General features: G+C 34.1%; 1 protein-coding gene across 3 annotated transcripts in view; it reads left to right on the plus strand.

Annotated features, from left to right (window-relative positions):
- COL21A1 (collagen type XXI alpha 1 chain) overlaps nt 1-15,066 on the plus strand; it is a 130,793-nt gene that overhangs the window by 101,806 nt on the left and 13,921 nt on the right. For all 3 annotated transcript variants that reach the window (XM_023222972.1, XM_023222971.1, XM_023222973.2), the window contains 4 exons: nt 8,364-8,408; nt 10,436-10,489; nt 11,031-11,084; nt 14,869-14,922. In XM_023222972.1, the coding sequence (XP_023078740.1) occupies nt 8,364-8,408; nt 10,436-10,489; nt 11,031-11,084; nt 14,869-14,922 (207 nt within the window). The remainder of the gene's footprint in view (nt 1-8,363; nt 8,409-10,435; nt 10,490-11,030; nt 11,085-14,868; nt 14,923-15,066) is intronic.

Raw genomic sequence — 15,066 nt, forward strand, 5'->3', positions numbered from 1 at the left:
TTGAGAATTTTTTATTATTATTATTTTTTTATTATACTTTAAGTTCTAGGGTACATGTGCATAGCGTGCAGGTTTGTTACCCATATGTATACTTGTGCCATGTTGGTGGGCTGCACCCATCAACTCGTCAGCACCCATCAATTCATCATTTATATCAGGTATAACTCCCAATGCAATCCCTCCCCTCTCCCCCCTCCCCATGATAGGCCCCGGTGTGTGATGTTCCCCTTCCCGAGTCCAAGTGATCTCATTGTTCAGTTCCCACCTATGAGTGAGAACATGCGGTGTTTGGTTTTCTGTTCTTGTGATAGTTTGCTAAGAATGATGGTTTCCAGCTGCATCCATGTCCCTACAAAGGCTGCATGGAATACTATGCAGCCATAAAAAAATGATAGCCACAACCTTTAATATCTTTACTTTTTTATTTTGAAAGACCAATGTTTAACAGTAATTTATTGAATGATTTAAATGTGAGGAAGAAAACTCTTAGACATGTTTTGAGAATTTTTTATTATTTTTTATTATTATTATTTTTTTATTATACTTTAAGTTCTTTTTTGTTTTTTATGGCTGCATAGTATTCCATGGTGTATATGTGCCACATTTTCTTAATCCAGCCTGTCACAGATGGACATTTGGGTTGATTCCAAGTCTTTGCTATTGTGAATAGTGCCGCAATGAACATACGTGTGCATGTGTCTTTATAGCAGCATGATTTATAATCCTTTGGGTATATACCCAGTAATGGGATGGCTGGGTCATATGGTACACCTAGTTCTAGATCCTTGAGGAATTGCCATACTGTTTTCCATAATGGTTGAACTAGTTTACAATCCCACCAACAGTGTAAAAGTGTTCCTATTTCTCCACATCCTCTCCAACACCTGTTGTTTCCTGACTTTTGAATGATTGCCATTCTAACTGGTGTGAGATGGTATCTCATTGTGGTTTTGATTTGCATTTCTCTGATGGCGAGTGATGATGAGCATTTTTTAAGATAAGAAATTTGTATGGGCCAAATTTTCATTTGTTTATTATTATGCATTGTATATTTGATTACATTTTTTTAGTTGTATCTAATCCTTTTATTCAATATTTATCACTTCTTTCATATATTTATTTATTTAGTTTATCTTAAGTACTCAAAAAGTATAGAAGTTGTGTTGTAAATTTGAGTATGCTTTCACTTACCCAAATTCCATTCCAATTCCCAGCAGTAACAGTTGTTACTCATTTAATGAGATTATGTCTGGTCTTTTTCTTTGCAAATACAAATACATAAGAGCATACATAATTTTTTTAAACAACAAATTGGATCCACTGAAACTTTTATTTAACTTTATAATATGAACATTTACCATATAAGGTTATAAGACAGAATATAAAATCTATCTCATTTCATTTATAGCATAGCTATAAATCAATCTAATCTCTCTTATTAATGTTATGTGTATATATGTATTTTTCTGCCTACTTAGGCAATATTTTCCCTGAGGGATATATCCCTATAAGTGTGACTACTGGTTTAAAATATAGACTATGGTTTATTCCTGAATTTAAGTAGAAATGTCTAGTGTTTCACCAAGTCTGATGTTTAAAATGGGTTTCTTATTGATTCAGACTTTGGTTTCAAATATTAGTTCTATTCCTAGATTATTGGGAGTTTTCACAAATATTGCATGATAAATTTTTAATAATGAATTTTTGATATATTTTGAGATGTTTTTGTGTGTTTTTCTTCTAAATTGTTAATGTGGCAATGTCATTAGTGTAGTATATTATACAGATATATTTCTTTATATTAGACATTTCTTGCATGCTGAGACAAACCCTACTTAGCCATGCTCTACTTTTGTTCTGACACACTGCTATATTTATCTTAGTAGCCTTATAGTAAGTCCATTTGCATTTATTTTAACAAACTACATCAGCTTGTAGATTTCTTTTTTAGGTATTATTATTGACAATATTAGTGGCTTCATAATTTGAATTTAGATGATCATCCTTTTAATGCCTTGGAGGAATTTAAATTACATAGCAACTATCTGGTCCTTAGATATTAGATAATATTTCTGTGGTAGACAAAATATGACAACTCCCTCCTCTCCCCGAAGATAGCCATATTTGAATCCCTGGAAACTGTTACTTTCCACAGCAAAGGGATTTTGCATATGTGATTAAAGTTAATGACCTTGAGATGGAAATTTTATTCCAGATTATCTAAGGAGGCCCAATCTAATCATGAGTAATTGAAAGTGGAAAAATACAGAACAGGAATGGGGCGAAAAGATGTGACTGGAGAAGGAACTGATCCATTTGAAGACAGAGAAAATGAAGGATAGATTCCTTGGGGCTGTAAACCAAGGAATGTAGTCACCCCTGGAAGCTGGAAATGGACCTCAGTTTACAGCCAGTAAGAAAATGGCTACCTTGGTCCTACAGCTGCAAGAAACAGAATTCTCCCATTAACCTGAATGCACAGGAAGCAGATTCTTCCCGAGAGACTCCAGAAAGGAGTGCAGCATTGATGACTCTTGGAATTTAGCCCTGTGAAACCCATGCTGGACTTCTGACCCACAGAACTGTTAAGATAATAAATTCATGTTGTTTTAATGCACTAAATATGTGGTAATTGGTTATGGATCAATAGAATACAAATTTAAATTTTTTACTTTAATCAATGCTTATTTGTCTATCAATTTTTTGATTATTTTTATAAGAAAATGAGATTTACATTATATAAACATAAAATTCACAATAGGCTGTATTATGCAATAACTAGTATAGAGATTTAGATGGAATAGCATACGTATTTCAAAAATATGAGGTTATAAATAAGAGATATAGAAGATATTAGATTAGATACAATTTTAAATACCTAGTTATTTTTATCATATAAATTAACTAGTTTAAAAATTCACTTATTAGTGTGTTTTCTTTATCAAACTAATTTCATTTTTTATTTGGGGATGGTTAATGGTGCTTTAAAATATTTTGATATGATTACCTCTATTATATATAAAATTTCAAAAAAAAAAGTAAAATTTTCAGGTTTCTCTTGGAAAGATTTAACTTCTATTTTAACTTCGATTCAGCACCAAGTTAAAGTTTTTAAAGTTAAATGGGGTCTTTGAAAAATTCACTTTTAGTTTTTTCCTTAATGAGAAATTGACTATAATTTGTTTTGAGTTATGTAGTAACCAAAAAATGTACCCGAAAAATGTGGTAGGTACTTTTCAGGCTTTCAGAGGATCAGAGCCCATTTTAGAACAACTCTAGTATTATTTTGGAACTTTCTCTTTCAAAATGGAATTGATTTTAAGTTTTACATATGTCTATACACACATGCTTGTTTGTTTGTTTTTTAACACATCCATGTATTTCATATGCATTTCACTTACTGATATAAAGGGGCAGGTGGTTTTTCTGGACCTTTTGGGCTCTGGTGGCTACATGACTTTCCCACCACGTGACAGGGGTACCAGATCTCTTAATCTTTTCCCTTCCTCTCCAGATAGTCTTCCTTCTTGTCTGAATTTTCAGGTTTGTTATTTGCTAAGAATTTGTGGTTTTTGTCTTGTCCTGGAAAAGGATGCTTTTGCAACAGTAACATTGTTCAGACTATTTTATTGGTTTATAAAAATGTAGAAATGCCTTTAGGTGTGGAAAAGAAATGCCAATTACTGGAGTAGCCTTGAAAATGGCCTCCAAATGGCTTTTCTTTCCTATGATATCTTTGTTCTCTTTTTTTGTAGCCTGTAAGGTGAAACTCGTGACACTTTCTGCTTTATTATAAACATGAGTAGCCTATAATCATTGACTAAAGTATTTTCTACTTAAATTGTTTATCTTTGGGTAACTTGGGTCCAGTCCCAAGTGGGCCATTGTCTAGAGGCCAGGGTGAATAAGTTGATCCAACATTCTTAGATTTTTTTTTTTTTTCCTTGAAGATTAATGACAGCATAATGTGGGAATAGCAAACTGGTCATTTCCTTATCAAGGGTTTATTGCAAGTACTTGTATATTGGTTTCTTTTAGGTCTGGCAACTGCGATTGTAAGTTACTTCTCCCTATACTTACCTTACCACAGAATAATCTGTTGTAAATCATTCATAATGGCCTGCCAGTTACTGTGGAAAAAAAAAATTGAAAAACATTGCAGGGTTCAACTATATATAAATATAAATATATTTAATATTCTTGGTCATCTTTTTCTGAACAGCAATGAATTATTTAAAATATTTAAAAAGCAAAAGTCATGATAGTACTATTCTGTAATCAAGATCAACCAAACATGAAAAGGAAAGGTACCGAATGGGGGGGCAATGCCGACTTGTTGGCGCCCCCGAGTGGGGAACTTTAGATTGCTAGCATCATCCTACATATAATGGACATTTTTGGAAATGAAAGTAGGGAAAGGCAAGGTAGAAAGGCAAAAAGAAAAAGCCTCACAATGGACAAAGAGGAGAAAACTTAGAGACATGGAAAAAAATTGACTTCAAGTATTTCACAACTTTCAAAGGTCAGGGAGGAGCTGTGAAGAGACAGTTATAAAAATTTATTCAATATTATGCCAGCACTGAGCTAGATATTTGTGAAAGCTAATTGATAGAATGTACCAACTCTATGAGATAGGCTTTATTATTTTTCCCACAAAGAAAACTGGGATTCAGAGATTTTACAGTTTAAATAACTGGCCTGGAGTGGATCCGGACATGGGCTGGCTGACTCCAGCATCTATTTTTTTAGCTGCTTCATATGACTTCTACTATGCTCTTTACTGATAACCATATTGGAATCTTTTTAGTTAATGAGAATGATACTTTCAACATGTGAATTTTTCCTTCATTGAACCTTTAAGAATGAGTAAATCACTTCTTGATATAATGAAGAAAACACGTAATATACTTCTGATATTTTGATAACTGGATGATATTAAATAGCTCTACCATTGTGTAGAAAGGTAGATAATTTGATATAAAAATACCATTAATAGTTTAGATCTTTTTAAGTGAATTGAAAATATTGCATTACTTAAAAGCAAATTTGATCTAAGATGGTCCAATTTCATAGATAAGTGAATACATTCATTACATATGGGGAGTATAATATGATATTTTGTCTTTCCTAAGTAATATTGTCAGAGGCACACTCCCTTCATTACAAAGTATAATCTAGGAAATAGAAGTCAAGCCCTTTATTCTAAAGGATGTATTTCTATTCTTAACAACTTGTTTGTTGTACAGCAGTGGTTTAAATGGTTACAGAGAAGCTTCTAGAACATTTTTTGTGTCAACATTTTTTAACCACAACATTATGCAGGATTTTCTGGTTGACTTTCTGCTCTTCCTCAAACCCAAACTGAAATCACAGAAGTAGAGAAAATATGTCCACTTACTCTTACTTGTTTCTGTCTTTACTTGGACATTGTCACTGTTGCCTGAACCCAAAACCGCAGCGAAATAGAAAATAGTCTCCTTGGAAATACATTTGCTCTATAAAATAATTGTCACTAAATACTTTGCGATCAACAAACTGTTAACTTTCAAATGCTTTTGCAATTTCAATGCACATATTGGGAGCCCAGGAAAATATTACCTTGGAGAATTTTATTAACTAATATAGCTCTGAATGATTTCAGTTTCCCTGGTTAACCTCTCCCTCAATAAGCTGGTATTCTATGCATGCTTGTGGTATTATATTAGTTTTGCCAAGAATTCCTTAGCTAAATCAGGCCTACGTTTTGTTTTTGATATCGTATAGTTTTTATATTTTTACTTGGTATTTGTAAAAGAAGTAATAATTCTTAGCATAATTGGACATAGAAGATCTATTAGGACTTCATGGATATACATATCTATGAAATGTATGTAAATTTTTGGCCAGTTTGAGAGGATGAACAAAAAGAAAAGGATTATTTTTTATAATCTGGAATCTCCCCAAAATAATCTTAATATCAGATATATTGAAATAATGTAAGATTTGTGGCTATGTTCTTCTACAGACCAAGTTCAGTATTAGAATGTCTCAGAAAAAAAGGGTGTTGGCCGGGCGCGGTGGCTCACCCCTGTACTCCCAGCACTTTGGGAGGCTGAGGTGGGCGGATCACGAGGTCAGGAGATCAAGACCATCCTGGCGAACACAGTGAAACCCCGTCTCTCCTAAAAATACAAAAAAATTAGCCGGGCGTGGTGGCGGGCGCCTGTAGTCCCAGCTTCTAGGGAGGCTGAGGCAAGAGAATGGCGTGAACCCGGGAGGCGGAGCTTGCAGTGCACCAAGATAGCGCCACTGCACTCCAGCCTGGGTGACAGAGCGAGACTCCGTCTCAAAAAAATAATTTTAAAAAAGGGTGACAAATCAACTCCAGGGAGTAAACAGTGGGGAAATGGACTCTCAAGGGCTTTGAGGAGGTGGAAGCCAAGATGCTATTCATGGAAGTATAACTGTTTTCTCCAGGGAAAGGATGTGAACTTGCTAACACTGGGATTGTCTTCAGGATATCTGTAACTAATTCTGCTTACATCAATAGACTGTGTAAGGGCACAGAGACTTGAATAGTGATGAAAACTTTAAATGATAAAAGACTAGTAAGAAATTCAGCTTCTCAGGTCTGACATTGTCATTGGTAATCTCATGTGGCCGTTAGGAATTCTCGGGGCCAACGTTATTACATTGACAGAACTGTACCAGTTTTCCAGCATAGAACAATGTATAGCCACCTTGCTTCTGAGAAGAATTTACACACGTCTTAGTTAAATTCAGAACTTGATCTCAACTTCTAGTGAATTTTCATATGTGTGTGGGTATTTGAATGGGAGGAAGTCACAGAGTGGTTTCACACCAAATTATGGTTCATTGAAATAGAGGCTCTTATTTTGAATAATGTTTATCTTAATTGACTGCGTTGAGAATATGCATTTTCTGCCTAAGAAGATACAATTCATTTTATATTCGTAACTCAGTGACTTTACTTTTACTTTATGTTTTAGAGTGCTTATTAGATGTACTGTGATCGTGTTTTATATTGTTACTTTAAGGTATTTTTTATTGCTTTCATATCATTCTCTACTTATGTTTATAAAGCCTTGTCTTTTCAACTAGATTGAGTCCCTTGTTGATAGTCATTGCTCACATACCATTTTTGTTCCCTGCAAAGGGTATAGTGAAATGGCAAACTGAATTGAGCTGAATAGAATCAAACTGAATTCCAATGTATGATTTAAGTTCAGATTTTAAAACTAGAACTATGTGCTTATGTCTTGCCCTGTAATTGTGATCAATAAAGGTTGTATTTATAAACTCCAGGTGTGAAAATAAATATAATGGCAGATTCTGCCTGTAATAGAAGAAGACACTTGATCTCATTGGCAATGGCAGCTCTAGCACCTGCTGTGATTTACTGAAGAGTACTGCTTGCCTTTAGAAGGCCTGCTAGTGCGGAGGGTTTTCAAAGTCATATAGACGCGACCCAATTTCCTTGTCTTTCAGTTTCAATACATATATATAAAAATATAAATGTTGTTAACAATTTCAGCTAAAATGTCACCAAAATAGGTGCTAAGAAAATGGAATAAAAAGCAAAAATTGATTAGTACAATCAGTGTTTTGCATGATAAGTGATCATTTTGGGTAAATGCATCAAAAGGCAGAAAATATAACTGTTCTGCAAGTAATGAATATGCTAAATTTATTCTTAACTTGATAGAATTAACATTAATTTTTTCTGAATGTTGCTAGAGACATGTGCATATGGGTTCAGCCATGTGAAAGAGTGACTTGTACTTCTTTATGTCTCTTCACAAACTGTGGTCTTCATATTCTTCATGATTGCATCAGTAAGGGAGTTATTAAGAGAAAAGATTGCCATTTTTTATATGAATATTTAGGTTATTGGGTATTTCAAGGCTCAGGTTGGGGGAAATCATTTAGTTACATTAATTTTTAACTAAGGTGGTGAGACTGAGGGCTTGTGGAAAGGAACTGTTGCGCTAAATCAGAGATTATATCATTTAACAGTTTTTCTTGCATGATTCGTTACAAGTAATACAAGAATATGTTCAAATGAAACATCGTTTTAATTTTATCACTTGTGTTGGGGTGCAAGAACTGAGATTAATTTCCTCATAGTTTCTTTTTCAAAAAACCTTTATTTAAAGCTCTAAATATCAGTAGTAGTCATATAATACTATATCTCATAAATTGTCTTTTCCATATTAGGTTATTATAAATAGCAATATTATAATATGTATACATTTGAAAATATGCGTTATTTACCAGTTAAAATTCCAATTGTGACTGATTCTTCTTTAATGATAAAATCTTTAATTTTTTATAAGTCAAAAATCTATTTTATTTGTTTTTAGGGAATCCCAGGATTTCCAGGAAACCGAGGATTAATGGGCCAAAAGGTAAGTATTCATGAGAGTTAGCTTTAGGGCTGGATCTGCTCATTTAATGCACTGTTGTCTATGATAAAATACATTTTTACATTTGTGGTAACAGTTAATTTTTCAAATATTATATAATTTTAGAAGCTGTTGTTCTGGCTTTACAAATTTGTATATATTGTTTTGTGGTTGTTTTATGTAGATAATTTTAATTTAGATTTACATTATATGCTTCCTCCTTTACTTTGCTACTTTTCAACTTTGTTCTCTAAGATAATCATGGTATAATTTACTTCTTTATAGTTAATTTACCTAACTATGTTTTTGAATGTCTTTTTAGTACATGTATCTTGGTAAATAAGTTTTTGTTTAATTACAAACTTCTTTATTTTGCTCTTGTTTTGAAGGACAATTTTGTAGAGTATACAACTCAAGGTTGACAATTCTTTTTCTCTTAGTAAATTGAAGATTTTCTTCTATGGTTTTTTGGCTTTCATTGTTAACTGTGAAAAATCTGCTGTCATTCTCATTATCATTCTTTTGTAAGTGATCTGTCTCTTCCTTTTGGATCCTTTGAAGGTATTTTATTTGTTTTTAGTGTTCTTCACATTCAGTACAATATATCTTGATATGGATATCTCTTTATTCATCTTGCTGGGAATTCAGTTTGCTTCCTGGTTCTGTGGAATTATTTCCAGTAGTTCTGGAAAGAATCAGCCATTATCTCCATATAACCTCTGCTCCATTCTCTGTTTCTGGAATTCTGGTTAGACCTTTTTTTATTTCTTCTAATTGCATACTCTATATCTCTTTTTAGCATTACCTACTATATTTCCATATTTTTGGTTGTTATACATTCTGGTTAAATGTTTTAGATATGCTTTATAGTTTACTTATTCTTTCTTTATTGTGTCTAATCTGTTAGAATGATCAATTGATATTTTTTAAAAAATTATAAACACTCATAATTTTCACTTTTAGAGTTCATAATTTTTTAAACCACAACTTTTTGTTCTTGAAGTCTCTTGTTATATTTTCAGTACTAATAGTCTTTCATGATTCTGTTTTTTTAATTTAAAAAAGTCTCATATCTAATTCTAAATTCTGTTTCTAACAATTCTAATATCTGCAGTTTATTATTCATTATTCTCATTCCTGTAGCTTGCTGTCTCTTGTTTCTATATTGTTTATCATGAGTTTATTGCTTATCTTAATTTAGAGGCTGTCCTGTCAGCCTAACTGGGAAATGAAGACCTGCCGTCTGCTGGTAACCATGGATACCATTTCAGTCCCCTTTGAAAGTCCCAAGTCATCATAGGTATTGAAGATTCCTGCTTCCTTTCCATGGCTGCCAGCATTCAGTTTCCCGAGAGCTGAGGATCCACCCTCAGATACTCCCACTTTACTTGGCTCCTACAATTCTGTCTCTGCCATGGTTCCTGTATAGTTCAAATCCTCATAATTATAGCCCCAACTCAAAGTATACTTCATTAAAAGAAAGATCTTTGAATACATCTACTACTTCTCGGAAGACCAACACTCTCTCACAGAGGATGTTCCTTCTAGGATTTTTATTCTGGACTTAAGAGAGTCCCTTTAGAGGACCTAGTCAACTGCAACCCCGGAAGTTGAAGTCTAATGCTGTTATTTTTTTACTCTATTTTTCTTTATTAATTTATGTTCACTATCATATTTCTTAAACTCTATGATAAATAGGAAATTTTTTCACCTGATTTTTATTTCTGTTGTTTACCTTACCAAGTCCATCTAAGCTGCTAAGTCTTCCTTTGAAAGAATGGCAAATGTCACTATAAATGTCATAATAAAAATATTGACAGTAAATCTTCAGACTCTATGCCAAGGTCTTTAAGGTGTTAGGTTCCAATTTTTGCCTTGCCTTGCTTCTTCCTTACAGTAGTGGAAGAGAAAGCAGAAAAAGTTGAGCTGATTGATATTCAATTGTCATTCCATTGTGCTTTGGCAGAAACTTTCTTGAACTGAATCGATAATTTACAATTTACAATTTTTTTTAATATTTGATTTTTTAGGGAGAAATTGGGCCTCCAGGACAGCAAGGAAAAAAAGGAGCCCCAGGGATGCCTGTATGTTGATGTCGTTATTATCAAAGTGTTTGCAATGTTGCTACTACCTACTAGGAGTTCATATTCAAGAGTTCATAAAAATGTAGGGGATACAACAATAAAATATTTGAGGTCCATGAATTCCATTCAGTTGTATGAAAAATATTATGTCTATGTGCATTTTTCTAAAAGAGTGAAAATTTCTTCAGTTTTTCAAAAAGTTGGCCACCCAAATAAACATCAGGGACCCTAACTGTAGATAAATTAGAAAACATATAGTCTAGCTATTAATTTAAAAATACTAAGTATGGTTAAGTCTAAATCTCAGTGAATTTTATTTTAAATTACATTTACAAACATATTACACTAATGGGAAAGAATATGTACAGAAGACATAGTATGGGAAGATCCTAAAACAGAGTAATTTTCTAAATACCGTATTATATTTTCAGATCTGTATTATAATTTAATGAATTATGAGAATGTGTAACTTGGAAATTGATTTAATATTTTTAAATAATCTTGTCTAAGTTACTCTTGAAATTCCTTTTTAAAATTGTAGGGTTTAATGGGAAGCAATGGCTCACCAGGTCAGCCTGGAACACCAGGATCTAAGGTAAATATGATAAAATTAACAAGATTGGGAACTTTGTGTAATCACAGTTGCCATTTATAACTTTGATGAAAATTTTAACTACTACCTTGATTGTATTTTAAATGTGGTTTTTATTCTATGGAAAACTTGTAAGGATTAAGTCTGCAAAAGCTCAGCATAAGAAACAGGCTAAAGTAAAGCTCATCCTGTTATGTTGGACAGGGTCCAGAATCTTCTGCTATTCAGCCCCCTTCTCCCTTTTTGGTGTCTTGGTGTCTAGTATTGAGGAATACTAGAGCTCTATGGAACTCTGTGCCAAAACTACCAGTCTAGAGCATTTATGGTTATGAATAAGAATATCTCTTACAATACCCATTTTACAGTCTTCTTTTTGGTATTTTTATTTAGTGGAATGTATATAATATAAAGTGCCTTGTGGTAGATTGTACTGGTACTGTGAGTAAGAGCATATTATCTTTACTTTTAGATTTTAAATAAGTAAGGCAAGCTTGACAAATATATTTAGGATATGAGGTTAGTTATTCTCAAGATAGAACTGAAACTCTTTGAATGTCATTATTTGACCATTTTCTAGGTATATATAATCCCGAGGTGAGAGAACTATTTTGTTTTCTTGGTTAACCAGAGGATCAGACAAAACACTCGGAAAACTGTTCCCAACTATTTTGCAAATAGATTCTAGGACAACCTTCCAAAAGGAAGTGATGGGATTGCTATTTTGGAAGCATTCAACCTTTGACTAGGCATTGCCTCAGGGGAATAGACCCTGGCATATAAGATAAGTAGATGACTTAATCTATTTTACTTTTAATTTCTAAAGTATTTAGAAGAGAGAGAGAGAGAGAGAGAGAAAAAAAAAAAAAGACATGGGAGCCCAATAATGAGAAAAGTTAGCTGCTCTTCCATCAGTGGTAGACCCTTGTGGATCCTTGGAGTATTGTGGGCTCCAGCAACTCTAGGTACACACAGAGTTGGTCTAATACACTGGATTGACTGAGCTTGCTAAGCAAAAGGTCTCCACAGTTTCTCAAGGTCATTTTGTAAGAAAATACCCCTTATTAGCTGGTGCACAATGGGCTCTCTCATTGTCTTTTGGATTCTCTAATTCTTAAGAATGAAGCCTAAAATTTCATCAGCTTTTTTTTTTTTTAATTATTATTAGATACACTGCACTGCTGACTCACACTGAGTTGAAGGTCAATTATATCTGGTGGACTTTCCGTAAAAGGTTTTAGAACAATGTGTTTTTGCTGTCTGCCGCTTAAGCAGATTCTGCTGATTTGGCTGGGTAGGACAGTGAGCATTTCCAGTATCACAGTTTGTTTATTTTTACATGACTTACTCTAAAGTTGGTTTTCTGCCTCTTGTGCTTGTACAATTATTTTGTTAAAAATAGATCCAAAATGTTGCAGATATTAAATATAATCTTTTCAGTGAAATGTTTTAATTTTTTTCATGCAGTATATTAGGTGTTGGAAACTTTTTCTGAAAAGGGACAGAAAGTAAATATTTCAGGCTTTGAGAGCCATACAGTCTTTGTTGTAACTACTCAGTTTTGCCATTATAGTGCAAAAGTGGCCACAGGCAATACCTAATCAAATGGGTATGGGGTGTGGCTGTGTTCTGGTTAAACTTTAAGAACTTGCATTGGACTGGATTTAATCCATGGGTCATAGTTTACTGACCTCTATATTAGTTTCTTTCTGCTAGTTTTGTCAGCTTATGTTTGTGGCTTGTGCTGTCAATATGACTGATAGAAGTTCTAGGGTGAGACAAAAACATATTCTGTAGGGCAGAGATTAGGCTGAAACTGAGGCAGATCTTTGGAAAACCTCTAATGTATATTATAATACTTAAAAATCGCTGTGGAAATATTGATAAGTCTATTTAACTATACTATGTTTTGGTTTTAAAAAACATTATCTGCCCTTTGCTGGGTATGTACCCAAAGGAATATAAATCATTCTGTTACAAAGATACAAGCACACATATGTTCATTGCAGCACTATTCACGATAGAAAAGGCATGGAATGAACCCAAATGCCCATCAGTGATAGACTGGAAAAAGAACCATGGAATATTATGCAGCCATAAAAAAGAATGAGATCATGTCCTTTACAGGGACATGGATGGAGGTGGAAGCCATTATCCTCAGCAATCTAATGCAGGAACAGAAAACCAAACACCACATGTTCTCACTTAGGAGTGGGAGCTGAACAGTGAGAACACATGGACACAGGGAGTGGAATAACACACACTGGGACCTGTTAGTGGTCAGGGAGTGTTGAGAGTGGAGGAGTATCATAAAAAATAGCTAATGCATGCTGGGCTTAATACCTAGGTGATGGGTTGATAGATGCAGCAAACCACCATGGCACACATTTACCTATGTAACAAACCTGCACATCCTGCACGTGTAACCCAGAACTTTAAAAGATAATAATAATTCTCTAAATATTACTAGGATATATTAGCTTTATCAAGTCAGGTAACTTTCAACAAATTTCATGTCTGTGAGTTTCAGTTTAAACCCTTATAAAATTAGAAATTTTAAGGAATCATTATTCTGTGGTTCAATAACACTGTTATGTGCTAAATGCTTTAATTAAATCTAATATGATCTTCACGTGTTTCTTACCGCGAGCAGCCTACAAAACTTTTTTAAAAGCTGAAAATGGCATTAGTTTGTCTCACTGATTAATAAACCCGAGTTGACTGTGGGTAATTATTGTGTTCCCCTTCTAGGTGTCACACCAACTTGTTTAATTATAGGCTTTTGCCAAACATTGGGTTGTGATTTCAGATATCAAAGTATTCGAAAACCAGAACTACATTTGACGATCTCTCCTTATTGGCCAGAAGACTTGTTTTCTCTTTCTCTATCCACTTTTCCTTTTCTGTATTATATTCTTTACCCTGTCAACTTAGTCTTGTACTCTAAGTTTCCATCTGTTAGAAAGAACTGCACCGGGGCCGGGCGCGGTGGCTCAAGCCTGTAATCCCAGCACTTTGGGAGGCCGAGACGGGCGGATCACAAGGTCAGGAGATCCAGACCATCCTGGCTAACCCGGTGAAACCACGTCTCTACTAAAAAACACAAAAAAACTAGCCGGGCGAGGTGGCGGGGTCCTATAGTCCCAGCTACTCGGGAGGCTGAGGCAGGAGAATGGCGTGAACCCGAAAGGCGGAGCTTGCAGTGAGCTGAGATCCGAGATCTGGCCACTGCACTCCAGTTTGGGCGACAGAGCGAGACTCCGTCTCAAACAAAAAAAAAAAAAAAAAAAAAAAAAAAAAGAAGGAAAGAAAGAACTGCACTGGAATTCTGAAAAAGCACAAGCTAAACTTTTTCTGATTCACACGTCTTCAAAAAAAGCCATTGTGCATTTGAAGCTACTTTTCTTTCCTTCAGTTGCATACTGAAGATGAGTCCTACTGAGAAAGTGAAACAGGATAATGATGAGGGTCTCAGCCTGAAGGATGCTGTTAAAATACATGGCTCCCACCTGTGCAGTGTGGTGGCCACTAAAAATTTGACTCTTCTCCCTTGTACTTGATGCTACCAGCTTTAACACAGGTTTTTAGAGAGGCTTATGAATGTGTGGAACAACTTCCTTGCCTAAAAGAATTTTTCTTAATAAATAGGTCTAATGTACAGAGTCTATCAAACAACTGGACAGTTAAAAATGTAAAAATTATTTTAAATATATTCCCTTTAGTGTCTATATCAGCTATATTATGACAGAATTGTTTTTTAAAAATGCCAGTGTTTTTGATGTGTTGACAGGGAAGCAAAGGTGAACCTGGAATTCAAGGGATGCCTGGGGCTTCTGGGCTCAAGGTAATTTTGATGCATTTGGAAATATTTTCAAAGAAATTATAATGTAAATTCTTCTCATCATTTAAGAAAATTAACATTTTATATCTCTTAAGAGATACATGAAATTAAGGATTACCTTTATCATGAAATTGTCAATACAGAGTT

The sequence above is a fragment of the Piliocolobus tephrosceles genome, chromosome 5, assembly GCF_002776525.5.
Source record: "Piliocolobus tephrosceles isolate RC106 chromosome 5, ASM277652v3, whole genome shotgun sequence".
NCBI lineage: Eukaryota > Metazoa > Chordata > Mammalia > Primates > Cercopithecidae > Piliocolobus > Piliocolobus tephrosceles.